Source organism: Cervus elaphus, chromosome 9, assembly GCF_910594005.1.
Source record: "Cervus elaphus chromosome 9, mCerEla1.1, whole genome shotgun sequence".
In the NCBI taxonomy this organism is placed as follows: domain Eukaryota; kingdom Metazoa; phylum Chordata; class Mammalia; order Artiodactyla; family Cervidae; genus Cervus; species Cervus elaphus.
Genome location: NC_057823.1, coordinates 6,857,483 through 6,885,340, shown reverse-complemented (window position 1 = coordinate 6,885,340; position 27,858 = coordinate 6,857,483). Strand labels below are relative to the sequence as shown.

The window sequence follows — 27,858 nt, the reverse complement described above, 5'->3', positions numbered from 1 at the left end:
TTGGATCATGGCCCTGGGCGGGTGGGTCCACAGTACACCATTCCAGAGCCACCCCATCCCCAGTCTGGACAGCCCTGCTCTGACCGGCCACCCTCAGAGGGCAGCAGCCTCCTTCTCCCACCTGCTGCTGTGGGCTGCCGGCCCCCAGAGAGGCTGCTCCTGAGCTGCCGCACACTGCTTGCCCAGGACTCCCACCAGGCGGGTGCAGGACCTCATTTCCCACTGTCTCTCTGAGTTGCCGTCGAGGCTGGGGTCAGAAGGTCCTGGGGCTCATCCTTCTCAAACCACTCCTCCTGACCTGACCTGACCTGGACTGAGAGTGGCAGAGGGACAGACACTGCCTACCTGGAGAGGGACGGAGCCTGCAGAGGAGACGCCTGCCTCGGTGGGCCTTGTGCACGGCCCCCTGGGGATCTGGCAGGCCCCAGAGAGGCCCGCCCGGGGAGGACGCCTGGGGGCCTCTGTTGGGGTTCCGGGCCCTGGAGTCTCAGAAGATGCCTTGAGAAGCTGCCCGTCTCTAGTCAGGGCAGCTGAGCTGGATCAGTACTAGACACAGGAGGTGCTTGCCTGGGCCCTGGTCCACGTCCAGGCCATGTTCCTGGCCTGGAACCCAGACATGGTAGATGCAGGCTGGGAGGAGGCAGGCAGCCCGTGCAGGAACAGAAAGGCTGGGCTTCATCCCTAAGCCCGGATAGACAGGGCAGGCGAGAGCTGGGCCTGGACCCTGGAGGGCAGGCAGAGGGGTGCTGCACAGCCTGCAGGCCTGAGGGCCAGCCAGACGGGGCTGGGCTGCCTCCTGACCTGCTGTGTGGCCTGGGAGAGGCTGCTTCCCTCTCTGGGACCCGTCCAGCCCCAGGGACAATCAGGGATTCAGACCCCGGGCCATGGGGGGAACAATGGAGCCCTTGAAGGCCCTCCCCCCACATTGTGCTTGGCGGTGAGAGGTGGCCCTGGGTCGGGCCCTGGACTTAGCTGGGTGCACACTCAGGAGGGCGGTGTCCAGCTGGCCAGCAGGTGGAAGGGCTCAGAAGGACTTGTTTCCTGGCCTGGAAAAGGTAGGATGTCACCAGGAGACCATGGGTGGGGTGCCATTTAGGGCTGAGCGGCACATTCTTCACTCTGGGTCCACGGTCCCAGGGGCCTAGGCACAACCCCTTGAAACAGCCAACCCCAAGAGATAACGGGTCTGGGCCTGACTGGCCCTCCATTCTGGGGGTCTGTCCATCTCAGGCCCCCTGCCCTCAAAAGAGCCAGGCTGGGTGATACCCCTGGTGCAGTATGACTTGAGGGTAGTAGGAGGTAAAGGCAGAAGTCTGCCCCCATCCCCCTGGAGGCTGCTAGGCTGGCTGATGAGGAAGGAGGGAAGGGGTGGGCCCCTAGCAGCTGGGACCCCTCAGGCCGTGTGGGGCTGGCCAGCCCCCGCCAGCTCGGCAGCTGCGGTGTGTCCAGAGGCCGGGGCCTTGGGCTCTTCAGCCCTGGGTGGAGGCTGGGGAGCCCCACCTCCACATGGGCAGGCAGACTGGTTGGCACGCCTGCCTGCTGTCCACCTTGCTCCTGCACTGGCCTTTATGTAGCCGGGGGCTTCTTCCTCAGCCCCCACTTGTGGGTGCCTGCTAAGGCCTGCCTTCTCAGATCTGGTTCCCGGAGGTAAGCAGAGAGCAGAGCAGACCCCTGTTCAGGAGCGGGCCCTGCCGCGCCACAGATGTGAGTCGTCCGGGTCAGGGTGCATGCAGGGCGGCTGGGCGGGAGTGGGCAGTGGGACTGGGCAGGCGTCCTGGCAAGGGGTAGCACGGCTGAGGGACACAGCTGGTCCTGTGTTACGCTCAGCCTTCGGGGGAGCAGGCGTCAGGGCAGGACGGGGGTATGCAGGGCAGGAAAAGTGACGCTGCCACAGACTGAAAGATGGCAGAGTTTGGGGTGCATTGGCTTTACTGTGGCATTTTGGGGCAGCACCAGCATAGGTGGCTAGGAGGGGTGGACAGTGGGACACCACATGGGGTCTGAGGGGCGCAGCATCCTGCTCTTGGCCAGCAGTGCCTGGGGAGGTCCTTGAGGGGCCCTGAGCTCAGGCAGGGGTCCTGCTTCAGCCTCCCGCCCTTGCTCCTCTTGACACCTCCCTCTGCCAAAGCCCAGTATTCTGCGGCCCGGACTCCCCTGTGGCAGGAGCAGTCCCAGCCGCTCCTCCGCCGTGACTCACTCCCCAGGCTTGTCCCCACCACACCCTCCACCCCTGCAGGAAGCCCCTCGCTTCCCAGCTTCCAGGCTAGAATGGAACAGAGGCGGCCCCGGTTCCTCAGCAGACCTGGCGCTGTGGCAGAGCTCCTTCCTTCTGAGCACGCAGTGGGGAAGCCTCACGTCCCAGAGGAAGGCCGCTGGAGGGGGTACAGGGCAGGAGGCGGTGTGCATGCGTGTGTGTGAGAGAGAGAGTGAGGATGAAGGATGAGCGTGCAGATGCATGTGTAAGTGTGTGTATCCATGTGTGAGAGGAGGGCCTGCAGACCTGGTCAGCTCTGGATTGGGTAGGAGCAGGTCAGGTAGTCATCCCTCAGGACCCATGAGGATATGGGTTTTGTTCTGAGAGCCCTGGGCTTCCTGGGACCCCACCTCGGGGTGCCTGCAGGAAGGGAAACGGGGTGGGCGACGGGGAGGGGCGCCTGGCCACTAACTGGTGTGGGGGCTGTGGGGTACACTGGGGTAGCTGGGGGCAGGTGAATGTGGCAGAGGGGCCCCAGGCCTGGGTGCTGGGCACCTGAGGTGGGGGAGGTCTACACCTCACTGGCCGGGCAGTCCAGGCAGGACATGACCAGGGCATCTAGGACAGGGCCCCGGAGGAGGCAGGGGTGTGGAGGACAACCTGCAGAAGCGTCCCAGAGCTGACAAGGGGAGATCTGAGCGTCTGAGGCCAGGCGGTGGGGAGAGCAGTCTTGGGGGCTTGGTGCCGGTGTAGGCAGGGAGAAATCCCTCTGGGCATGCGGCATCAGGGCCCGAGCAGCGGGAGGCGCTGCAGCCTCACTCAGAACTGCCCCCGGCAGGGTCCTGGGGTGGGCAGGTGGGCACGCAGCAGGAGGGAGGCCCTAGCCTCGGAGGCCCACAGAGGTGGGTTTCCAGAACAGGCCCTGGTCCTTTATGAAGACCGCAGTCTCCTGGGGTTGAGTCCACCTTGGGCCTCTTGAAGGTGCTCATATGTCAAGGAGGGACCACCAGTGTCCGCTGCAGCCAGGAGTCCTCAGGAAGGGGAAGAGGCTACCTGAGGTGCTGAGATTCCCAGGGAAGGGTCCCACCAGTCCTCTTGGTGAGCCGAGCACCCCGGCAGCCCCCCCTCAGGCAGAGGAAGCCCGCCCGCAGCGCGAGGGGGCACATGGAGGAAGCTAGGCCGGGGTGGGCGGGACGTGGCGGGGCAGGCCCGGCCTCACTGTGCTGCAGGAGGCGGCCCTGGGCACCTCTGGGTCTCGGTCTCTGACCAGCCCCTCAGGGCCTTCCTTCATAGCCAGGGGTGGAAGGGGCTTGAAGGGGAGAGTGCCCAGCTGCCCACCTCTGCAGAAGCCGCTCTGTTGGTGCCAGAGCCAGGGGTAGAGGGCCCAGCTCACCCCAGCACAGGTCATCCTGATGCCCCTGGAGCCTACAGTGTGCCCTCCCGCCCTCCTCCCAGTAGGGTGCCTCAGGCAGCTCTGGGTGAAGATGACCCCAGCCCCCTTCCCGGGGACCCCCAGCATGTGCCCTGCTCACCGCCCAGTCACCCCTCGCCCCCCAACTCCACCCTCCACTGCCCCCTCCAGGGCCTGACCCCCACCCACACTTGCCCCCACCCCCTCGTACACCTGTCCTGCTGGCCCAGCCAGGGCTAAGCCCCCGCTGGCTGCCTCCTCCCGTTAGCACCAGGCATCTGTGGGCCTGGCCGTTGCCTCCCACTTTTCCAGCTCTGTTGTGGTCCTTGTACCCCACAGCCCTGGGACTGGTCACCAGTGAAAGTCCCCGCACTGTACATGAAGCCTCCAGACCCAGAGAAATACGTTCCAGATGGGAAAAGATAGGGAGAAGGAGCTTGTAGTGATGGGGTGGGAAGCCCCTTTAAATAGGTTTCTTATTTTACACCTGTGGTTCACAGAGAAAGTATGACGAGACCAGGGGTGGTCTCGTTTGGCCCCAAACCTGGTGCCCCAGTGGCACGCTTGTCACAGTCGGCGCCAGTACTGATGCGTCGCCATTAACCAAAGGCGCCTCACTTTCCACCTGTGTGCTCCTGAGGTCCCCTGAGGGGTGACTGTCCCCATGTCTCCTTGGCCCCTGCTGTGGGTGACTTCCTCAGACTTCCTTAGTGTCTGATGCCTTTGGGATTTTGAAGGTCAGGTAGTTTGTAAAACACCTCCTGGAACTTGTCTCAATATCTCTCATGATTGCCTGTGGTGAGGGTTTGGGAAGAAGGCCTCGGGGGCAGCGAGCTCTGTGCCCTCAGCTGGGCTTCTCACTTTGGGTGGGGTCCCTGTCACAGCCTGATGCCTGTCAGGCACCCCTCCTTTCCTCCCTGCTCTGCTCTCTGGAGGAACACCCTCCTGGAGGCCACAGAGGCTGCACGAATATTTAGAGTTCCCTGCCCCCCCATTTACGTAGTTATTGTATCATTTGTATCACTCGGGACTCATATTATTTACCTTGGGCTATAATCTGTAAACTAATCTATAACAGTACTTTACTTTATTGGCCAAATTGATCTGGTTTCAGACACTGGGCTCTACTTCCCTCAGCGCCCACGTTGTGTCCCTTTGATTCACCTCCATTAGTGTGTGTGTATGTGCACGCGTGCACTTCCCTCAGCTCCCACATTGTGTCCCTTTGACTCACCTCCATCAGTGTGTGTGTGTGTGTGTGCACGCATGTGCTTCCCTCAGGTCCCACGTTGTGTCCCTTTGACTCACCTCCATTAGTGAATGTGTGTGAGTGTGTGCTCGCGTGCGCTTCCCTCAGCACCCACGTCGTGTCCCTTTGACTCGCCTCCATCAGAATGTGTATGTGTGTGCACACATGTGCTCCCCTCAGCTCCCTCGTTGCATCCCTTTGACTCGCCTCCATTAGTGAGTGTGTGTGAGTGTGTGTGTGTGTGTTAGCACTTCCTTCCTCTGACACCAAGAGATGCTTCAGAATCGTTTCCTGCTGCTGCCCTGCAACCAGCTGTTTCTGCACTAGCCCAGTTTCCTTTATTGGTGAGTGGGACCAAGGTGTGTTCATCGCTGTGGGGTGTTTTTCCATATAGGCCTGACAGGCATCGTGTATATGCACATGTCTATTCTTGTCCATACTGAGCTGAAGGTGAGTTCAGACCCACATAGCCAATGCTGAGCCATGACCGTGTGGAACATTCCAGCCCGCTCCTCTCACTTGTCTGTGACCCCCACACAGTGAGAGCCCGGGCCTGCTCCCCATTCACCCGTGGTTCGGTCCAAGTGCCCAGGAGCACAGCGCCCGGCAGGGTCATGGGCTGGCCTCGGAGGGTGGAGGGGCTGGGCGAGGGGCGGGCTGTGGGCGGGGCATGGGCCTGGCCGGGATGGGTACATAGCAGAAGCCTGAGCGGGGTGGTTTCCGCGTGTCGGGGAGCACAAGGGGGTTTCTGGTGCCGATGGGGCCAGGTACGCTTGGCATTTTACTCCAAAGTCGGGAGGAGTCGCAGGAGCACAGGTCGATGGGCTTCTGAAGGTGCCCAGCGGAGGCGAGGTAGGCCCAAGGGACTGCAGGGCCTAGCGGGTCTGATCAGCGTCTCTCCTGAAGAAGCAGATGGAGTGTGGGGCAGAGAGCTGTCCAATATAAGCCCACCTGAGATGGAAGTCAATCTGGAGGGAAATTTTGGGGTCTGGTCTTCTGGGATTTGCTGTGCCTACTGGCATCCGTGTGCCTATGTGGAGGCGGCAGCTGGCACTAGAAGTCTGGATTTGGGGAACCCCCAGGGCATGGCACTTAAGGTGGTGCCCAGAGCTGGTCAGCATCAGCCCCCTGATCACAGGAAGATCCTGCTGTGACTGCGTGTGTGACACAGGCATGGGCCCCTGGATCTAAAGAGCCAGAGCCTCTGCCACACACCCAGAGCTTGCCTGAGCTCCCCCACTGGCACTGGGGGAAGGCGGAGGTTTCCTCCCGCAAGGCTTGCATCCTCTTTTCTCCGCATGGCTCATCTCTGGGGAGGCTCTAACTGCACCCGGGTCAGCCCGCCCGGGGCAAAGTGCCATCCTCCACACCCTAGGGCAGGGTCCACCCAGTGCCATGCTAGAGCTGGTCTCGAGAACAATCGCCCCCACCCCTGACCCAGTGCGCGTCTCCTGGCATTGTTCATGGGCCTTGTGGGAGCGCTTACACCACGGGAATCGGTGAACACTACACTATGGCTCTTCCACCAAGAGCCAGTTGTTAAGTACCACACATGGGGGGTCGGGATTGTCCTGGTACCACCACCTTCCCTCCTGTTTCTCCACAGGCATCCATCTTGGAGGGGAGAAAAGTCGGGACTGCTCTGCCATCCCTTTTCTGGGTTCCTGCACGGCAGGGCTGTGGGCCCCAGCCTCCTGTGATGTGGGACTGTCGAGGTCAGGGATGGGGTCAGGTCCTGAAAGAGGGCTGAGGTTCAAGCTGAGGAAGAACGTCCAGCTGAGTTCAGCAAGACCTTCGTGGGGGTCATTCCTTCTTGAGGCAGAGGTATATGAAACATGGCCTGGAGAGCTGGGCATGTGCCAGTCTGTGTACCTGTGAGTGTGTGCCTGTACACAAGTGCAGTGCACATGTACTGTGTATATGCATATGTACACACTTGTATACCTGTGAGTGTTTGCATGTGTGTGGCTCTGAGAGGGGCGTTGCACACAGATGTAAGGAAATAGGGTCATTTCCCCAGGAATCCCGGCTGCCCCCTCTTCCTGCCCCCACCCCTTGCTCCGGGAGAGGACCCAGCTCAATAAAGAGGGCTGGGAGCCCTGAATGCCCCTGCTGTTCCATTCCACACCTGCCCGCGCTGCTTCCCAGGCCTGTTCCAGAAAGAGGGAGCCAAAAGCATCAGGGGTCTTCAGCCCCTAAACTGCACAGGAGCAGGTACTGGTGTGAAGGAAGGAGGGTGGGTGTTAGGAGGCTTCAGCCCCCTCCCCAGAGGCACGGGGGTACAGGGGTGTGCGCTCCTTCCCGCTGAACCCCTTCTAGGCACAGGTCCCTTCAGGGGTAGCTGATCTAACAGGAGCACTGGCCCGGGGCCTGGCCAGTGGCCACAGGGTTGTCTGAGTGTCTCAGGTGCCTGAGTGTAGTTGTGCATGTGCTTCATGGTGTTTGAGGGCCTTGCTGCACATGGTGCCACCTTGAACAGACACCCGGGCTTACCTCTGCCCTCAGCCAGGCTGTGCAGAGGACGCGGGCGTGCTGCAATGAGGAGGAGTCGCAGTCTGGAGGGTGGGCACCAGTCCCTGGCGCAGCTGAACCAGTGGGGGTGGGGGGAGCATGGCCACGATCCTGAGTGAACATCCTGTTCAGGATGCAGTGGGAGCTGGGAGGGGGTGCTGTTGGGAGATCTGGAACTGGGGGCTGGAGGCTGACAGAGCCACTGGGTCTGGAGGTGGATGGGATCGGGGTGTGATGGGGAAGCAGTAGGACGCTGGAGGCTGAAGGAGGGCCACTGGGACTTGGGGCTGGGGAACTGCGGGCTGGTGGGGACTGGAGTGGCTGCGGAGTGGGGGCTCAGCCCCTGGTGGACCCCTGGCGCGCTGGAGACAGGACTCCAGGAACCGGGGTGCTGCAGGTGGGAGCAGGCACCTGAGCTGAGGCCCAGACGCTTCAGTGAGCCTGCTCTGCTCTCTGGCTGCCCCTACTGAGGCAGCTCACCTGATGGACTCCCTGTTGCTCTCAGGGCCTGGAGTGGGGTCCCCACAGGCTGGGGGCTGCGCATGTCTTGCCCAGGGCCCTGCTTTCCTGCAGGGTGGGGGCGGGCGGGAGGGACTGGCCCTGCTCCAGGCCACAGAGGCCTGGGGCCAGGTCTTGGAGCAGCCAGGGCATGTGCTCAGCAAGGTGGCCCAGCGTCTGTCCTTGTAGGGTCTGTCCTCTGGCTGCAGAGGCCCCAGCCTCTCCCTGTAGCCATCCTAGGGCAGGGTCAGGTCTTGGGGTGAGAGTGGTACTCCTGGAAGGGCTCTGGGTGCTACTGTCCACCCCCCCATACCCCATCAGCCCTTGCCCCCATTGTCCTTGCCCAGGGTTGAGCTCCTGCTGGTGACCTGCAGGTCTTATCCCCCGCCCCTATGACCAACATGAGCTGGAGCTTCCTGACGCGGCTGCTGGAAGAGATCCACAACCACTCCACGTTCGTGGGGAAGGTGTGGCTCACGGTGCTGGTGGTCTTCCGCATCGTGCTCACCGCCGTGGGCGGCGAGTCCATCTACTCCGACGAGCAGACCAAGTTCACGTGCAACACGCGGCAGCCAGGCTGCGACAACGTCTGCTACGACGCCTTCGCACCCCTGTCGCACGTGCGCTTCTGGGTCTTCCAGATTGTGGTCATCTCCACGCCCTCCGTCATGTACCTGGGCTACGCTGTGCACCGCCTGGCCCGCGCCTCCCAGGATGAGCGCCGTCGCTCTCGCCGCCGCCCGGGCCGCCGCGCAGCCCGCGCGCCCCTGCCGTTGCCCCCACCGCCGCACCCGGGCTGGCCCGAGCCTGCCGACCTGGGCGAGGAGGAACCCATGCTGGGCCTGGGCGAAGAGGACGAAGACCCGGGAGTGGCCGAGGGCCTGGGTGAGGAGGACGAGGCCGAGGACACGGGGGCGGCCAAGGGCGCAGGAGGGGACGCCAAGGTGGCTGCGGCCCCGGGTCCCGCGGGCCAGCATGACGGGCGGCGGCGCATCCAGCGCGAGGGCCTGATGCGCGTGTACGTGGCCCAGCTGGTGGCGCGGGCCGCCTTCGAGGTGGCCTTCCTGGTGGGACAGTACCTTCTGTACGGCTTCGAGGTGCGGCCCTTCTTCGCGTGTAGCCGCCAGCCCTGTCCCCACGTGGTTGACTGCTTCGTGTCACGGCCCACTGAGAAGACAGTCTTCCTGCTGGTCATGTACGTGGTCAGCTGCCTCTGTCTGCTGCTCAACCTCTGTGAGATGGCGCACCTGGGTCTCGGCAGCGCGCAAGACGCTGTGCGCGGCCGCCGCCCACTGCCCCCCTCCCCCGGCGCCATGCCCCGCCCGCCTCCCTGCGCTCTGCCCGCTGCGCCTTCAGGCCTGGCCTGTCCGCCTGACTATAGCCTGGTGGTTCGCACGGCTGAGCGCGCACGCGCCCAGGACCAGGACCTAGCCAGCCTGGCCCTGCAGGCGCTGCAGGACCGGCGGGCACTCGGGGACCTCGACAGTCCACCCGTCCCGGGCCTCCCAGTGAACGCCCGGGGGCCCCCGAAGGCTGGCGCCCCTGCGTCAGGGTCGGGCAGTGCCACATCAGGGGGCACTGTGGGGGGCCAGGGTCGGCAGGGGATCAAACCCAGGATGGGCTCAGAGAAGGGCAGTGGGAGCAGCAGCAGGGAGGGTAAGACCACCGTGTGGATCTGAGGCCTCCCCTTGGCTGCTCTGCATCTTCCCTCTCCCCAGGGCGGAGGCAGGGGGCTCTAGGGAGGGGCTGGACACCACCTAAGGTGCAGAGCACAACCTGCCCTCCTCTTCCTCAGCTGGCTGCTCACCCCCTCCGGAGGGGTACAGGGCACTGACCTTCTCTGCATCATCACCCCTCCCTGCCTGAGCCCTGTGTTCCTCCAGGGTAGGGTGGGCAGCCTGGGAACCAAGAAGGGTCCCCACCTCTGACCCATAAGCCCTGATGGGGGATAGGACTGTGGCTGGGGCATTGCCCGCCTCCCAGAGCCACCCAGCTGGCCCCCTCAGGACAAAGGGGCCCCCAGGCAGGAGCTCCACCCACTCCAGCCCTGCTTCCCTGCAGAAGCCAGGGCGTGACTGCCCAAGGGTGCCTGGCTTCCGTGTTGAGGGGTTCTGTGCTTATTCCCACTTCCTGCCTAGCAAATGGGGTTCTTTCCCTAGCACCCACACTCTTCTAGTCCATGCTCTGGTTCTTGCAGAGCTAGAGGCAATGCCAGGTCTTCCTGGCATAGAAGGAAAAACAGTGAGCACGGTGGTCAGAGGCTGCAGCCAGTGCTGGTCGGCACTGCTTCATGCCTCACCCCCACCAGGTCCCAAATATGAGCTGCCTTGAGTGCAGGTGGAACTGCACCCTGCTTCCTGCTTCCCGCCCAGACAGACCCGGGGCTAAGGCCTTGCATGGGCTGGGGTGGATGGGACCATGCCCTCCCCAGCTCTGTGTGGCCCCTTCCTTGGGCACATACTTGAAATTCCGAAAAGACACTGGCCTCCCTTGCCACTCAGACCAACAGGGTGGTGGTCAGGGGCTATGACTTTGGCCACGCTGAGGGAAGGGACTCTGAAGCTCCCGCCACAGCCTCTTCCCTCCAGCCCCCTCTTCAACTCAGACACAGCTTCCAAAACAAAGGGAGTGAAATAAAACTAACTTTTGTTTACAACCACATTTGCATGTGTTTGTGTGCTTGTATGCATGTGGGGTGTGGTGTGTGCACGTGTCTGAGTACACACAAATGACTGTGTGTACATGTCCACCACTGGCCTTGGGACACATGGCTCAACTTGAGGATGAGTGGGAGAGGAAACCACTCTTCAGGGACCATCCAGGGAGCAAGGCCCAGGTTGAGCCCCTGCAGCCCCCTGGAACGCTCGGGTACCACTCTGTGCCAGGCAACAGTCTTGGCCCAGAGGAGAGGGATGCGGCTGAAGGAGAACAAAGAACAGCCAGGCGTGCATGCTTAGAGCCCAAGGTGGTAGCTCAAAGGACAGAGGGGCAGTCCTGTCTCTGGCCCTGGCATTATCCAGATGCTGGCCAAAGCCTACAGTGGTAGCTTTTGTGGGGAGCGACGGTGAGCACAGTAGGGAAAACAGCTGCTGTCAGCAAGGAGCCACCTTGGTCTAGACTTCAGTGACCCCTGCTGTCTCCCAGTCTCCCTCCAGCCCACGGCAGACCCTGAGAGGTTCTCTCAGACTGCAAACCCTCTCTGGGGTCCCAGGGCCAATCTCCAAGCCCAGATGAACCCCAGCCTAGCCTGCCTCTGGTCAGATGCCAAATGCAGACTGAGTCTCTTTCCCTTGTGGGGTCTGACTGACTGGTCCGAGGTGCCAAGTGAGCCTTGGCCCCAGGTAAGCCCCACCCCCATGAAGTCCCAGATGTCCATGCTGGAAGCAGAGCCTCAGAGGGAAAGTGAACCCAGATCCAGAGCAGGGATTCACCATTTACCTCCCCAAGAGAGGCAAGTCTATGGATCTGGCAGCCCTGGATTTGGGCTTGTTAAACAGTGGTCACGAGGAAGACAGGGTCTCTGTGGTGGGGAACATGCCGTCCAGCCATGTTTGGCTCCTATCAGGGTGACTGGAGGCAGTGAGCAGCACAGCTGGTGAAGGACATCTGCAAGGCACCATTGTGGGTGAACACCCTTGCCGTGGCCCCTCCACAGCCTCCCTGCGGACAGCATCCTGCAGCCAGTGGAGGCCCTGCAGGACCTCAGGGAGATGAGTGGCCATTCCAGGTGGGGAATGGTGGGAGACTTCAGGGTTCAGAACCACCCTAGTATCTGGAGAGGGCTGGTGAGGAAGGCAGGTGTCCACTTCCAGCAGGGCTCAGAGGTTGGTTCAATCCTGAAGGTCAGTGCTCCCACATCTCAAGGCTGTGATGCACCCTTGATGGTGACAGGGTCCCATAAGGGGTAGAAGGTGGGGCATGAACACTCAGCATCTGCCTGAAAAGAAGCCTTATGTCAGCAGACAGAGAGACCCTGGGCAGGTTTGTGTTTGGGAAGAACATTCTTCATTTTATTGTGACAGTGTCCACGGAAGCCTCCTCCCACCCACAGAGAGGGAGCTTTAGGTCATGCTCAAGGGGTCAGGACCTCATTCTTTGGGCCCTTCATGAATAAAGGAACATCAGGATCTTACCCTCTCTAACTCGAGTTGATTCCCTGGTGTAGTTGCAGCCTGGACTTCCTGGTGGAGCCAGGGCTGGCTTAAAGATTTCCTCACTCACTGAGCTGGGGGTCCATGCTGGGGTCCCTTGATGTGGTTTGGACCTCCTTAGAGCATAGTTGCCCAGCAAAGGCCAACTGACTCTTATCACCATCCCTGAAGGCACGTCACTTCACATCACAGGAGTCATAGGCCTGCAGGATCCGTCTCAATGGGCCAGTGTCACACTGTAAGGGCACGTGGAATAGTTTCTGCAAGCCCCCTAGCCAGGTGTGAAGCTCAGCACAGCCCCCCACCACGTGTGAGCTCAGGGCCTGTGCAGACACTGCCCCCTTCTTTTGCCACAGTTCTGGTATCAGTCCACAATTCCCCCTATACCGTGTAGCCTGTCCAGTGTCCATCGTCTCAGTCCTCCCACTCCTAACTGGTTCCGATGCAGTTTGAGGCTTTTGGGTCACCAGGAGGAGGAGTCTGCCCAGCGGCTGCTGGGAAGTCTGTTTGCTGCATGCCTGTGACACGAAAGTCAGGTGGGCTCAGCCTGTGAGTCTGTGTGCAGTGTGTTGGTCCAACACCAGTCTAGATGTTGGGGTGAACGTGTGTTTTTAGATGAAATTAACATCAACAATCCGTGGACTTTGATAAAACAGACCCTCCTCCCTGGTGTGGGTGGCCCTTATCCAATCTTTGCCCCCTTAAGGGCAAAGACAGGTTCCCAAAGAAGTGATTCAGTCTCCAGACTGCCAGTGAGGCTCACGTTTGTCAGTTTGACTGGGTCCTGGGGTGCCCAGAACAAGCATGATCCTGGGTGTGTCTATGAGGGTGATTCTGGATCTGCAGATGGGCCTCAGTGAGGGTGGGCCTCATCCAGTCAGGTGAAGGCCTGAGAGGAACAAAAAGGCAGAGTAAGAGAGAGCTCCTGCCTGATGGCTTGGGCTAGCCAAGCCCACTGGTCTGTCTTCAGGCTGATTCAGACTGGGTCTGCACCACGGGCTCTCCAGAGTCTCTAGCTTGTAGATGGCAGATTTGGGGACTTCTTGGCCTTCACAGCTGAGTCAGCCAATTCCTTATAGTCTCTTCCGCTGTGTATATTGAATTGGTTCTGTTTCTCTAGAGTTCAGTTGCTCAGTCGTGTCCGACTCTTTGCGACTCTATGAACTGCAGCACGCCAGGCCTCCCTGTCCATCACCAACTCCCGGAGTCCACCCAAACCCACGTCCATGGAGTTCGTTTCTCTGGAGAACCTCAAGTAATACACAGCCCATCAGCCAAAGATTATCAAGAGCATACCAGCTGTGAGGAAAGCAGCAGATGGAGGCGCTACTCTGCAAAGTATCTCAGTCAGCTTGGTCTGTGTAATACCATCGACTGGGTGCTCAAACAACAGACATTTCCTTCTCACGGTACTGAAAACCGGACGCCTGAGACCAGGGTGTCGGTACCTGGGCCCTCTCCTTGGCGTGTAGGCAGCTATCTCCTCCCCGGGGCCTCACCCAGTCCTCCCTCCGTGTGTCTGCTCTCATTTCCTCTTCTTACAAGGACACTAGTCTATTGGATTAAGGTGCACCCCAGGGACCTCATTTTACCTTAACCACCTCTTTAAAGGTCCCATCTCCAAACACAACACCATTCTGAGGTCCTGGGAATTAGGGCTCCAAGATGTGAATTTGGGGAGATGCAGTGCAACCCACATTAGAAGGTGGATGTCAAACTAAAAGCTCAATCACCACAGAAGGGATCCTAAGGCATAGGCCTCCTGTCTCAGGAACTTAGGGGCCTGGGTGCACCACTGCGGTCCTATATGTTTTGTGAGCTTCTGATGGGGGTGCCTTAGGATTTAATCATGTCCTCCCAATTGAAGTCACTAGCCATCTCAATGTCATACCCCAATTTCTTGATGTTCTGGACAGTCATAACCATGATATCATGGGCTCACTCCAGTATTTTAACAGGATGTCCATCTCCTACCTAGGACATAGTATTTAAGATTCCCAGAGGTGGAGCCCAACCACTAAATTTGGCACTTAGTGCTCACTTAACTACTTAAAAAAACAGTGCCTCTCGGTGCCTGGATGGCCATGAGGATGGAGAGCTCATCCCTCATCTTCTTTGCTCTGGAGCAGGCTGGTGTGTGGAGCCTAGGTCATCCCAACCCTGCTTCACTGCCTATTGGGGTCCTCAGGCTGTGTGGGGCCCACCCAGGTCTGCACAGGGGCAGGGACAGGCCAGGAAAATGGCTGGAGCAGGATCAGGCAGAATGACCTTGTCTCATTCTCATCCGTTTCCACGGCTGGAGCCAACTCACCGGCTGCTCAGGGAGCTCATGGAGCGCTGCAGGGAAGGGGGTAACCAGAACGGGGGCAGCTTCCTTCTTCTGACTTTGGGAAGGGAGGAGGCCATGAGGAGAGAATAACAGGAAACCACCCCTGGCTGGCACCAGCTGGGAAACAGGGTCTGGGACCCCCAGGGCTGCTTATTTTTTAGCACTTAGATCCTCACCCATCCGACAGCTCCAGGACCTGTGGCCTCAGAGGGAGGAGGCTGTGCATGGGATCCAGCAGCAACCTAAGCCCCCAGCTGGACCCAGGCCAGTGAGTGGGGTTCTCTGAGGGCACCCTGAGGCCAGTTCCAGTTCCCTCCACCCAGACTTGTAGGCACGAGAAGCTGCAGAGAGCGGACCAGAGGAGGAGTAGCCAGGCAGTGCCTACGTGCAGGTGTCCCTGCTGCCAGACTGGCCAGGCTGCTGCAGAGACCTGGAAAGGCTTCCTGGAGGGAGCCTGGAGCAGTGCTGGTTGGGAGACTCTAGAATAGTGGGAGGTGCTGCCTGCTCTGTTCACAGAGGCAGCCACCAGCTGAGTGTGGCTCTGGATATTTCAGTGTGGCCCATGCAGTAAGGAGCTAAGTTTCACTTGACTTCATTTGAGTTAAATCGCATTTAAACAGTGCCTGGTGGCAGCAGCGGCCCTGCTCAACCAAGTGGGCGGAGCTTGGCCCTGGATTGGGAAGGTTGGGTAAGGCTCCAGGTGGCTCGGGGTCAGTCTGCTGGCCCTTCCTGCGGGTTGTGCTGGTGGGAAGCATGTTTTCTGCTGGCCAAGGGATGGGGTGACGTGAGGTTGGAGGAATGCACCCCCCACCCCATGTTGTCCTTGAGTGGTTTCCTCCCTGCCCTCAACAGGGTTGGCAGGGAGGTGCTAGGTCACCCTTGGAACACAGGCTCAGCAGAGCACGACCTTTTCCATGAAAGGCCAGTGAAATCACATTCCAGACCTGACTGGTCACAACCAGGAAGCCGGTTGGGAGGGGATCAAGGGCCTGGGAAACCCTAGGGAGCTCCTTTATGTTAATGAGGTAATTTGAAAAGCACCTAAGGATGGGGGCTGGTTGTCAGGAGATTAGAGGTTAGAGCTTTCAGCCCCACACCGACGTCTGGGGAGGTCTGAGGGGCTGCAGGTGCATCAACAGCCAATGGCTGATAATTTGACCACTCATCTCTTCTGTAATGAAGCCTCCATAAAACCCCAAAAGGACTGGGTTTAGAGAGCTTCTTGGTTGGAGAACACATGGAGATTTAGGGAGAGTGGGTTGTGCTCAGAGGGCAGAGAAGTTCCATACCCCTTCCCACATACCTTGTCCTTTGCATCTCTTCCATCTGACTGTTCCTGAGTTATGTCCTTTTATAATAAATCAGTAATCTGGTAAGAAAACAGTTTCTTTGAGTTCTGTGAGCCACTCTGGCAAAATAATTGAGCTCAAGGAGGGGCCTTTTTGGAACTTCTGATCTATAGCTGGCTGATCAGAAGCACAGGTGCAACTTGGACTTTGACTGGCATCTGAAGGCAAGGGGTGGGAAAATGTGTATGTGTCTGTGTGCATGTGTGCACCACAGTCTAATGGGATCTGATGTTATCTCCAGGTAGATGGATTAAAAATTGAGTTAAAGTATAAAACACACAGCTGGTACCAGAAAATTGTGTCATGTGGGGAACTACCCACCCCCCGCCCCCGCCCGCCACATTTAGTGATCAGAAGTGTCAGAAATGAAGGACAGTGCCAGAGTATAAGATACACAGGAGTGTGAGTTCTACACAATAACTAAAGGAACTGAAAGTAGAATTGCACACCTGTGTTCATGGTGTGTGCAAAAGTGTGTGTCTTAGTTGCTCAGAGATGTCCGAGTCTTTGAGACCCCATGGACGTTAGCCTGCCAGGCTCCTCTGTCCATGAAATTCTTCAGGCAAGAATACTGGAGAGGGTTTGCCACTCCCTTCTCTAGGGAATGTTCCCGACCCAGGTCTCCTGCATCACAGGCAGATTCTTCACTGTCTGAGCAACCTAAGAAGTCCCTGTGTGTTGGAAGTAACATAAATGTCCCATCGATGAGTGAATGGATAATCCAGATGTAGTGTGTGTGTGTTTGTGTATACAAACACATACATACATATACAATGGACTATCACTCAGCCTTTACAAAGGCTGACACATGCTACATCATGGAGGAACCTGGTAGATACGAGCCTGTCACAAAAGACAAATACTGCATGACTCCACTTCCATGAGTTTCCCAGAGGTGTCAGGTTTATAGAGACAGACTGGACTGCCATTCCCAGGGTCTGGGGAGGGAGACAGGGGTATTCATTTGATGGGGCAGAGTTTTGGTCTGGGAAGATGAGAAAATTCTGGATAATGGGGACGACTGCAAAACGGTGTGAACACATTCAATGGCTGAGAAATGTGCACCCCAAAATGGTAAAGATAGTAAAGTTCAGGTTATGCGCGTCTCAACACGATAAAGCAAGTGGAAACATCTCTGAGAATTGAGGGGCAGGCCAACTTGCACGAGCAGAAGTCAGCCTAAGATGGGTGTGCGGCCGACAGCCCAAGGCCTCGCCTGGGCGCACGCCCCGCCCACCTTCACCCCGGCCTCTCCGGCAGGGAACGCTCGCCCGCCACCAGGGGCCGCTGTGGCCCCAGCCCGCGCATGCTCGTGCACACCCCGCCCCGCGCACGCTCCGCCCGTCAGCAGCCAGGGGCCGCTGTGGCGCCCGCGCGCACCGCTTCCCGGCCCCCCCACTCGCCCCGCGCGTCCGGCCGCCCGCCCGAGCTGCTGCGCGGGTCGCCTCACTCCTCCCCAAGATGGCGGCCGCGGCACTGCTCAGGGGTGCGGCTCCAGGATGCGGCGGCCCGGCCTGGAGCTGGCGGCTGCGCGCGGCCCCGAGGCGCCACCTGGCTCACAGTGGCTGCTGTCAGGACGCTGACTCCGCTAGCGGCGCAACATGGGCCTGCTTCCTGCTGGGCGAGCGTGCCCTAGTGCGCGTGCGCGGGCCGGACTCGGCGCCCTTTCTCCTAGGTCTGCTGACCAATGAGCTGCCGCTTCCGGGTCCTGCGGTTGGCGAGGCGTCAACTTCGGCCCGAGCGGGCTACGCCCACTTTCTCAACGTGCAGGGACGCACTCTCTATGACGTCATTCTCTACGGGTGAGAGCGTTTTGCAGGACTGGCCCCTGGGGTCGCGGTATCCCCCAGGGAAAGGGCACCCGGGAGCGGGCCTGAGAGGACTTGGGGGGTGGGTTGCTATGGTGGGCCCCCAGGGGAGAGGCAGACACTGGGGAGGGACGGACAGAAGGCAGAACTAACGACATCCAGAGGCGGGGTACCTAGGGGAAGACTACCACTAGCTCGGGACGGACATGCACGACAGGGCGTCCAGGGGAAGGGACATCTGGGAATCTGTGCACAGGGTGGGCCGAGGTGAGCCCCCAAGAGAGGGCACCTGAGGATGGAAGGAGCGCCTAGGGTAGGGCACTAGGAGACCCGCACAGCGGGCAGAGGGGTGAGTACCTGGGGGAAGGCAGCCGTAGGTGGGCTGGAGCCAGCTCCGAGGGATGGGCCGGCGACAGCGACTGTCGCCTGGGAGCACTTCGGCCTGGCCTCTGCTCACGCTCAAACCCACTGCACGGAAAAGCAGCCACACTGCAGGGAGCAACCTCCGTGCCACTGGCTTGTACCACTGCTTCCTGAGTTCTCTAGTGTCCACGCATTTCTCTCCCAGATCTCTGCGTATTCAGTGGTATTAGCGTTTGATGTCCTGTAGAGCTTTCCGTTTTCACTTCCTTAGCTTTCTCAGACTTGGTTTCTCTAGAACCTCTTAACGCAGTTCCAGGCTGTTGCTCTGCCTGAGGCCGCCCGGAAAACACTCCTGTCCCTCTTCTGTTGTGGGTTTTTGTCTGCATCTTCCTAAGTACTTCTTGCCTGCTGGTAGAGTACATTCTTTAGTGGCTTCTTGAGAGGTAGGATACCTAAGCGGACTCCTTAACTTGTGTGTGTGTGTCAGTCAGTCAAGTCAGTCGTGTCGGACTCTCTGTGACCCCATGGACTCCTCTGTCCATAGGATTCTCAAGGCAAGAATACTGGAGTGGATTGCCATTTCCTTCTCCATACCTGATAACTTGGCTGGTCTTAAAACTCCGCTGAAAATTGTCCCAGAAAACGTTGAAACCACAACCTGTTTTGCAGCTGCTAGCATTGTCAAGAAGCCTAGTGTTGTTTGATTTCTGAGCCTTTGTGTGTGACTGGTTTTTCTCTGAATTCTCGTAGGGGCTCATCTTCATCCTGATGTCTTGAAGTGTCATGATGATGTGTCTTATTTTGGGTCTTCTTTCATGTCATGTTGCTAGGCGCTTGGTGAGCTCTGACTCTGGAACAGGGATCAGTAAAATATGACCCTTGGGCAGATCCAGTTCTCTGTATCTGTAAATAAAGTTTGACTGCAGTGCTACATGCCCATTTGTTTATATGCTCTGTGGCTACTTTTGCTTTCCAATGGTAAAAGTATAATTAATAATGTAATAATGTGGTAGAGATTGTGTGGCCTCACACCTAAATTATTTTCAGTCTGGTCTTTTACAGAATACATGTGTGGTCCCTGCTCTGTGTCCCCTCTTTCAGAAATACCATTGTCATTATCTGTTTTATGTAATTATTATCTTCCCAGTAGTTGCTTAACCTCTTTTAAAAACTAGATTCTTTGATTATCTTAAGCCCTCCATGTCTGTAACATTCATAGCCCCTATAATGGTCATTTCAGTTTTTAATTTATCAGTGTTGTAATGATGTTTTGGTCCTTACATTTTCTTCCTTGAGTCTCCAGTCTGCCTTTATATCTTTCTGCCTTTGCATTCTTCCTGTAATGAAGTTATATCCTGATAAGTCACTCTACAGTGTAAAAAATATATATTTTTCTGTTTCTAGTTCTTTTTTTTAATCTTTAAATCTTTTCCTCTGGTTTGGTGTGTTTTTGCTTAGCTGCTGGGCCATCAGTTCTTGTCAGCAGGCATGCACGTGGCAGTTCTCTCTAGGCACTGTGCGTGCTGTGATCTGCACTGTGGAGGACTTTGCTTTTCTCTCTGTTCACTCCTGAGAGCGGGGTGTTGGTGTGCCACTTGCTATCTGTGCTGAGGGAATCGGAGTCCACCGTGATGATGTCCCCTGACCCTGGTTGCTCTTCTGAGATTCCAGTTCAGTCTTTTGTGGGGTGTACAACTCCAATGGGTGGGGTGGGGTCCTCATTCCATCAGAGAGAGACAGCCTGAATTAGTGGCCCCACTTGTGAGCAGTTGGAGGAGGGGAGACATGAGAACTCCCCCTCAGACGGCTGCTCTTGGGCCTGGGGGCTGGGTGAACCATGCCCAGATTCCTCTCTCTCAGTTCCGCGCTGGGGCATGGGGTGCTGAGCCTTCTGGCCTCCCGCCCGACCCTGATGTTTCTACTGGGATATGTCTCAGGTCTAATGCCTGCTGCTGTTCATGAGACGTGCTCCTTCCCCTCCTGGTTGCTCTTGACCGTTTGCCTACATCTGATCGCACTGAGGTCTGCTCTCTGAGGGAAGGGGACACGCTGGCAACTGGTGTCCCGCCTGGAAGCCTGCGGCCTTCCTGCTTTCTTCATGGTTGCTCTGCCTGGCATTTTCTCTGTATCCTGTCTCCAGTTTTTCTTCCTTTTCGGCTGTGCTGTGCGGATTGTGGGATCTCAGTTCCATGACCAGGGAGTGACCCTGGGCCACAGCAGTGCAAGTCCGGAATCCTAACCACTTAGGCCAGCAGGGAACGCCCTGGACTTTTTCATTGAAACTGTCATGCTTCTAGTTTCCCATCCTTGAGCCGTTCCTTCCTCAGTGCACCCTGATCTTGTTTCCCGAATGTAGCACCATGTCTCAGACAAAACTTTAGGTTTTGGTTTTTAAAGTAGACTCTTTAAGGGAGTGTCCTGGTGGCCTAGTGGTTAGGATTCCAGGCTTTCACTGCCACGGCCTGGCTTCAGTCCCTGGTTGGTGAGTTGAGATACTGCAAGCCATGTGGTGCAGCCAAAAATAAAAAAGGAAAGACTTTTTAGAGCAGTTTTAGGTTAATAGGAAAATTGAGAAGGCAGAGATTTCTCATGTACTCTCTGCTCCCACACATGCATAACCTCCGCCATTATCAGCCTCTTCCTTCAAAGTAGTACAGCAGTTACAATTGATGAGCCTATGTTGACATCAAAATTACCCAGAGTCCTTAGTTCACATTAGGGTTCACTCTTGGTGCTGGGCTTTCTATGAAATTGGACGAATATTTTATAACGTGTGTACCACTGTAATATCATACAGAGTGGCTTCATTGTCCCTATCTGTCCTTTGTGCTTTACCCATTCACCCTCGTGACTCCTCACCACCACTGAGAGGATCTTTTGGATCAGAAACTGTCTCCATAGTCTCCCTTTTTCCAGAGTGTCACATAGTTGGGATCACAGAGTATGCTGCCTTTTCAGACTGACTTCTTTCACTTAGTAATATACATTTAAGTTTTCTCCATGTCTTTTCAGGGCTTAATAGCTCATTTCTTTTAGGGTTGACTAATACTCTGTTGTTTGCATGTACCAGTTTATATATCCATTCATCTATCGAAGGACTTGCTGTTGCTTCCAGATTGTTGTGATTATGAATAAAGGTGCTATAAACATCTGTGTGCAGGTTTTCTGTGTAGAGGTTAGTTTTCAACTTCTTTAGGTAAATACCAGGGAGTGTGATTGTTAGACTGTAAGGTAAGATTATGTGTAGTTTTATAAGAAACCACCAAAGTGTCTTCCAATGTCCAATGTCATTTTGCATTCCCGCCAACAATAAGCAAACCCTTCCCATTTCTCCGTATCCTCACCAGCGTTGGGTGGTGTCATTGTTCTGGATTTTGATCATCCTGATAGGTGTGCAGTGGGGCTTGTTTTAATTTCCTCTTCCTGATGACAAATGACATGTAACATCATTTCGTATGCTGTTTGCCACCTGTATGTTTTCTTTGGGGAGATGTCCAGATCTTTGGCCTATTTTTAATCAGACTGTCTCCTTATTGATGAGTTTTCAGTGGTTGTGTATGTTCTGAGTGACAGTCCTCTGTCAGATGTGACTTTTCAGACCTTTTCTCCCAGTTGTGGCTTGACTCATCGGCTCAGCTGGGGCTTTGTGTTTTGAGGTCTTTCCTCATCCTGACCACGTGTTTGTTAAGTACTGGCTGTTAGAGGAGTCCTGCAGGTTTTGTGGGCTGGGCTGCTTGGCTTTTGGGGGACCCAGTCATGCCTCTGGGGGCCACTTCGGTAGGCTGAGGTCTGCTGCTCGCTCGTCTCCCTGCAGGCCATTCCCCGGTGCTGATCTCAGCGGGACCGTGCTGAGCCTGGGCGCGGCTGGTTTCTGAGCAGTGTTCTCCATGTGTGCCTGGCAGAGGGAGGGTGGGACGTGGGGCTAGCGTACCTCTTCAGGTTCCGCCCACCAGGCTGGCTGGTGAGGCTGCGGGTGCTCTCAGCCTCCTCTTCCGGCTGCTGTGGTTGTGCCCCCAGGATGGGCTGCCGGGCTGGGCACGGAAAACTGCGGGATGCTGAGGTACCTCTCAGAAGACATGAGTGACTTTTGGGGGGGATGACCTATGCGGTGTTTGGGGAATACTTACACTAAAGAGATTATTCAAAGATGGATTTTTTTATGAAATGCACATTTGATTGGGCATCATGTATTTTATCTGGCAGCCCTACTCAGGGCCACTTCGCTGTGTCTGGGGGTATCTACACTCAGGGTGGCTGTTCCTGGCACTGACTGGGCTGGGCCCAGGGCTGCCTTCAGTGCCCAGCAGTGCCTAAGATGGCCCCACAGAGAATGTTCCAGCCCACTGTGCCGGCTGAGCAGAGGCTCACCACACATCACCACTTCCCCTGCTGACCTGTCCCCCATTACTTAGCTGCAGCAGGGGCAGCAGACGGTCTGATTTGGGGTGGTGGGGCGCAGCGGTGCTTTGCAGCTTTGCTGGCCCTGAGGGGCTGAGTGGCACAAGGCCATTTGTACAGGTAGCTCAGAAGAAAGGTGCCTGAGCCCAGAACCTGTCCCTTTTCCACCCTGCTTCTCTTGAACCCTGTGGAACGCTGGCCCCATGAGTGAGATGGGGCATCGGCCTGGGGCCTGACCACCCTGGCGCCCCGGTGGCCCCTTAACCAGCCCTGCCCAGGCCCTGCCCCTGCTGGGCCTTTGCCCTCCTTGGGCATGGTTCTACCTGCTTCTCTCCCTCCTCCCCCTGGGGTTTACTTTGCCCCTGTGGCCTCACGTTCTGTCCACCCACGCCCATTTCTTCCTCTTGCCAGTATTTCATATTGTTTCTGTCTGCTTCTTTTATCAGAGACTTAAAAAATAGAAACATACCTACACATGGTTAAAAAACCTAGTAAAGGCTTTTCATGAAAACTGACTGACTGCTCTTTCCCTTCTCACTGGCATGGACTCATGCCAGGAGAGACAGCTCCTTTTTCAACTTTTTATCTTGAAATAATTATAGATTTATAGGAAGCTGCAAAAAAATGAGCAGGGAGGTCTCATATACCCTCACCCAGTTCCCTCAGTGGCAACATCTTGCCTCCGATAGTCCACGGTCACATTCCGGGGCGGGGGGGGGGGTGCGGGGATGGGCCAGCCCCAGGGCGCACTCAGGTTCTTCCAGGTTTCCACGTGCTCGCTTGCATGCAGCTCTGATTTGATCACACATGTAGACCTGGGTATCTTCGATGAAGACCGAGCTCTTCCGTCACCATCAGGCTCGCTTCTGCCCTCTGGGGCACACTGCTTTTCTCAGCCCCTCACCCCCACAGCCACTCCCCTGCTCACTCTCCATCTTTATGATCCTGTCATTTCAGGACTGTCACACTAACAGAGTCTTTTGAGATTAGGATTCACTCACCTCGATGTCCTTTGGATTCATCCATAGTCTCTTCCTTTTCCTTGCTTAGTAGTATTCCATTGAGGGACTGGACCATGGTTTGTTTAACCGTTCACCCACTGAAGGATATTTTGGTTTCATTTCTTGACTGTTAAGAAGAAAACTGCTTCTAATGTTCATGCCCAGGTTTTATGTAAACACCTGGGGTGTTGTCTAGCATAAGTGCCCAGGAGTGCAATGACTAGATTGTGTGGTCGCTGCATGTTTAGTCTTATAAAGAACTGCAAACTATTTTCTGGAATGTGTATTCCATCTACATTCCCACCAGCAAGGTTGAATGATCCATCTTTTCTGTATCCTCGCTGCCTTGACTTTTTATTTTAGCCATTCTGATAGTTGTGCCGTGGTATCTTGTGGTTTTAACTTGTCTTTGCGTCGTGATAAGTGACTTTGAACTTCTTTCCATGTGGTTATCTGGGGCAGCACCTTTGAACTCTTTTTTCTGGCAGTTTAATTCTATCTGTAAATGATCGTTTTCCCAGCCCTCAGCTGATCTCATTTTGACCTTCTTTGAGGACTGTTTGGCGGGTGAGGCAATGACCTGACTTGCTGTGGCAGCTTGCTCTTTTCCACTTTCTTCACATGCTTGTTCCTGTACTTACTTGGCCCTTGGCTGGTAGTTATGTGTGTGGACCTGACAGGGTTTGTGCTGTAGGGTGAAGCCACAGAAATCAGGGCACCAAGCAAGCTTCTTTTTTTTAAAAAAAGAAATTTTGTTTTAGGAATTCTCTGGTGGAATTCTCCTAAATTCTGGTGGAATTTAGGAATTCTCCGTTATCCACCGGTATCACAGTGGATAAGAAATCTGCCTGCCAGTGCAGGGGACATGGGTTTGATTCTCAGGTCCCAGAAGAGTCCACATGCCACAGAGCAGCTTAGCCCGTGCGCTGCAGCCACTGAAGCCCACACGCCTGGAGCTTGTCCTCCACAAGAGAAGCCCCTGCAGTGAGAAGCCATCACCGCAACCAGAGTAGCCCCCACTTGCTGCAACTAGAGAAACCCCATGCACAGCAACAGAGACCCAGCACAGCCAAAAACAAATAGAGAAATTTTAGTTCTGTTTGTTTTAAAAATATTTTCTTTGTTTATTTCTATTGTTTTGGCTGTGTTGGGCGTTAGTTGTGGCACGCAGGATCTTTTCTTATGGTGCTTGGGCTCTTTGTCACAGAGCGTGGGCGTCTCTCTAGTTGAGGCCTGCAGGCTCAGTAGTTGTGGCGATCTTAGTTCCCCAACCAGGGGTCGAAGTTGAGCCCCCTGCATTTGAGGGCAGCTTCTTAACCACTGGACCACCAGGCAAATCCCTCCCCCACCACCACCCCAGGCAAGCTTCTGTAGCTCTTTCCTTGGCTGGCGATTGACTTCTCCAGGGTAGCACTTAACCTTTTCGTGCCTGGGGAGAGGGTCAGAGGCACAGCTGATGGGTCCAAGCTGATGGCCTTTCTTTTTGATACATGCTCCTGAAGGTTTTACCCACTTCTCTGTCTCAGCTGCCATGCAGCCATGGGTCCTTGCTCAAGCCACATCTGTAATCAGACTCTAGCCATGTACTCCTCTGGGCCCTAGACATCTCCACTTAGGGCCCCTCCATCACATCTGACCCTGCGCTGGCCTGTCTGTGCTCCTCTGTCCATACCGGTCCCACCATCCATTCTTCAGTGACACCAGGATCTGGGGTCATTCCACTGGATGTGGGCTGCCTGGACTGGGAGTTAGGAAGGCTCTGGGACCCTGATCAGGTTGCAGGGCTTCCCTGGGGGAGGTGGGAAGTGGGCATGGGCTAAGTGTGGCCTCACCAGGCACCTCACCTCTGTCGGCTGCCTGCTAGCACCCCTCCTGAAATCTTTTGTGTGCCCTGACTGAGGATCCTTGGCGTCTCGGTGCTTCTCAGGGCTGGAGGCGGCAGATTCTGACTTCGGTGTGGCCGTCTGTGCCTGTTCACCTCACCCTGGCCACCGGACACCACTGTGGTCCCAAGGCCCTGCTTCGCACCTGTCCTCCCCGGCCAGACTCTGTGCTGTGGCTCCTTCCCTGGGCGGGGAGGGGTGCTGGGCAGCAGCGTCAGCTGGTCCGAGGGGGCGGGTGCACTTGGGCGGCACAGGCACTTCCTCGGTGTGCCTGCCACCCCCGCCTCTCCCCGCAGGCTCCCTGAGCGCCCCGGTGAACAGCCCACCTTCCTCCTGGAGTGCGACAGCTCAGCGCGGTGTGCGCTGCAGACGCACCTCTTGCTGCACAAGATCCGGCGGAAGGTTACGGTGGAGCCGTGCCCCGAGCTGCGCGTGTGGGCCGTGCTGCCCCGAGCCCCGGGGGACGCTGGCGGGGCGGTGCCGCTGCGGACGAAGGCCGAGTGTGCCGCCATCCTCACCCGCGATCCCCGGACTGCCTGCATGGGCTGGCGGCTCCTCTCCCAGGGTGAGGGTTCAGCCCTGGTGCCCGGGGGCCGACTTGGGGACCTCCAGGATTATCACCGGCACCGGTACAAGCAAGGTATGGACATGGGGTGGACCTGGGGAGAGGTTAGGCTTGGAGGGCTGATGCTGGACAGGGAGGAGGGGCAGGGTGGGGCGGGAGGGGACAGGAGGTGTGACCCGGAGCCTTGGGAAAACTGCATGGTGAGCCCAGGCACTGGGAGGAGTCGGGATAGAGCAGAGCTCCAGGGTCAGGGGTAGGACCTTCTCTAGTGGGCAGTGTTGAGGGCCAGACCAAGATGCTCACCCAGAGACCAGAGCAGGGGCCGGAGTTTGGACCTGGAGGATGCGGAGGGACCCAGAAGACTGGGGGGGTCAGACGGTGGGACTCCTATGGGCCAGTACCCCTGGCCACCCTGGGCTGAGCCCCCAGCTCCGGAGGACACCTCAGACCTCACCAAGCCTCTCCCCACCTCTGCAGGTGTTCCCGAGGGTGTCCATGACCTGCCCCCAGGAGTAGCGCTGCCCCTGGAGTCCAACCTGGCCTTCATGAACGGCATCAGCTTCACCAAGGGCTGCTACATTGGCCAGGAGCTGACAGCTCGCACGCACCACATGGGTGTTATCCGAAAGCGCCTCTTCCCAGTACAGTTCTCAGGTGCCGTTCCTGGTGGCGGCATTGCCCCCGGCGCCCCTGTGCTCACCGAGGCAGGGCAGGCAGCCGGCAAGTACAGGGCAGGGCTGGGGGACGTGGGGCTGGCCCTGTTGCGGTCTGAGAAGATTAAGGGTCCTCTCCACATCAGAACCTCTGAGAGTGGCCTTGTGGCCCTCACTGCGTCTGTGCCAGACTGGTGGCCCACAGCCACCAAGTAGCCTCGGGTGCCCCTGCGTTCCTGTACGGGGCCTCATCTACTGCACCCTGTAGCCAGCCCCCACTTTCTTGGGTGGCCCAGTTGAAAGGACACACCCTGGAAGGGTCCCCAAGCATTTGTGGGCCTCCCAAAGCTACTGACACGGCAGGAGATGCTCCTGCATGCAGCCCGGGTATTCCCAGCCTATCATGCTTCCTGGGGACTGTCCTATGCCCAGGGTGGCTGTTCCTTCCTGGAAGCTTTATGGCTGGAGCATCAGGAACCCTCCTGAGGACCGAGGGTGGGTAGAAGTGAGCCCTGCGCCTGCCTCTGTCCTGAGCAGTGCTACAGCTTCTACCAGACCCTGGGTGAGATTCCGAACCATATTGATCTGGAGGTGGTTCATCCATCAATCAAGGACAGTGCTCCAGGACGCCTCCAGGCTGCCCACACCCCTCTGAGCCTGCTTGGGCAGGCTTGGGAAGGGAGCTTCTCAGTGTCTGGGGTGGCTGAAGGGGCGTGTGGGCTCTGGGAATTGTCTTACCATGCTGACCGGGGGCATGCCTGGAGGTGGGAATCCTGTGGGCCAGGTGGAACGGCCGCGTCGGTGCGTAGAGGCACAGGCATTGCTCCCACCCGCCCGAGTCCTCCCAGGCATGCCTGTGTGCTCAGGGGCACCAGCTGGGGGAGCCCCAGCGCCGTTTATACCACATCCCTGCAGCTTTGGCCCCGCGGTGGCATGGGCAGTCCGTCCTCCCCTCCACAGCCCTCCTGAGCTCAGGGTAGGGAGTGGCTGCCTTGGGACGGCGGTGCCCAGGGTGCAGAGACGAGCTTTTGCTTGCTGTCCTTGCTGCTGTTTTCTGATGCAGTCATGTCTTCATAGTAAGAGGGTGACTTACTTCCCCATTTTAAACCACTGCCTTTCATTTTCCCACTGCGATGTGAGTCTCGTGGGTACAGGGTGTCCCACCTGATGCCCCAGAGTGGCTATTAAAGTGCGACCCGCAACCAGCCCATGTGGAACTCTGGCTTCTTTCTTTCTTAAGTGTATTTATTTATTGTAAATGTTTATTGGAGTGTTGTTGGTTTACAGCGTTACGTTAATTTCTACTGTACAGCAAGGTGAATCAGTTCTTCATGTACCCAATTCTTTTTCAGATTGTTTTTCCCATATAGGTCATTATGTAGTGTTGAGTAGACTTCCCTGTGCTATACAGTAGATCCTTGTTAGTTGTGTCTTTTATATATACTGGCGTGTATATGTCAATCCCAACTTCCCAATTTATCCGCACCCCCTTCCC

At 57.1% G+C, this 27,858-nt stretch overlaps 2 protein-coding genes across 10 annotated transcripts; both read left to right on the top strand.

The window, feature by feature from the left end:
* Position 1: 1 nt before the first annotated feature.
* Positions 2-10,519, top strand: GJC2 (gap junction protein gamma 2). 8 transcript variants are annotated; one of them, XM_043910752.1, is made up of 3 exons: positions 1,732-6,678; positions 6,875-7,068; positions 8,211-10,519. In XM_043910752.1, the coding sequence occupies exon 3, from the start codon at positions 8,256-8,258 to the stop codon at positions 9,540-9,542; it is 1,287 nt and encodes a 428-aa protein (XP_043766687.1). In that variant the 5' UTR covers positions 1,732-6,678; positions 6,875-7,068; positions 8,211-8,255; the 3' UTR covers positions 9,543-10,519. The 8 variants fall into 8 exon arrangements, with proteins under 8 accessions (XP_043766695.1, XP_043766688.1, XP_043766690.1 ...); XM_043910754.1 differs by lacking the exon at positions 1,732-6,678 and adding an exon at positions 7,360-7,416 and having other exon boundaries at positions 6,691-7,068; XM_043910760.1 differs by lacking the exons at positions 1,732-6,678; positions 6,875-7,068 and adding an exon at positions 2-1,055 and having other exon boundaries at positions 8,238-10,519.
* Positions 10,520-17,006: 6,487 nt separating this feature from the next.
* IBA57 (iron-sulfur cluster assembly factor IBA57) lies at positions 17,007-27,570 on the top strand. Of its 2 annotated transcripts, none has more exons than XM_043910750.1 (3): positions 17,007-17,494; positions 25,442-25,785; positions 26,188-27,570. In XM_043910750.1, exons 1-3 carry the CDS (start codon positions 17,154-17,156, stop codon positions 26,577-26,579), a joined length of 1,077 nt encoding a protein of 358 aa, XP_043766685.1. In that variant the 5' UTR covers positions 17,007-17,153; the 3' UTR covers positions 26,580-27,570. The 2 variants fall into 2 exon arrangements, with proteins under 2 accessions (XP_043766685.1, XP_043766686.1); XM_043910751.1 differs by lacking the exon at positions 17,007-17,494 and adding an exon at positions 17,609-17,849.
* Positions 27,571-27,858: the final 288 nt, after the last annotated feature.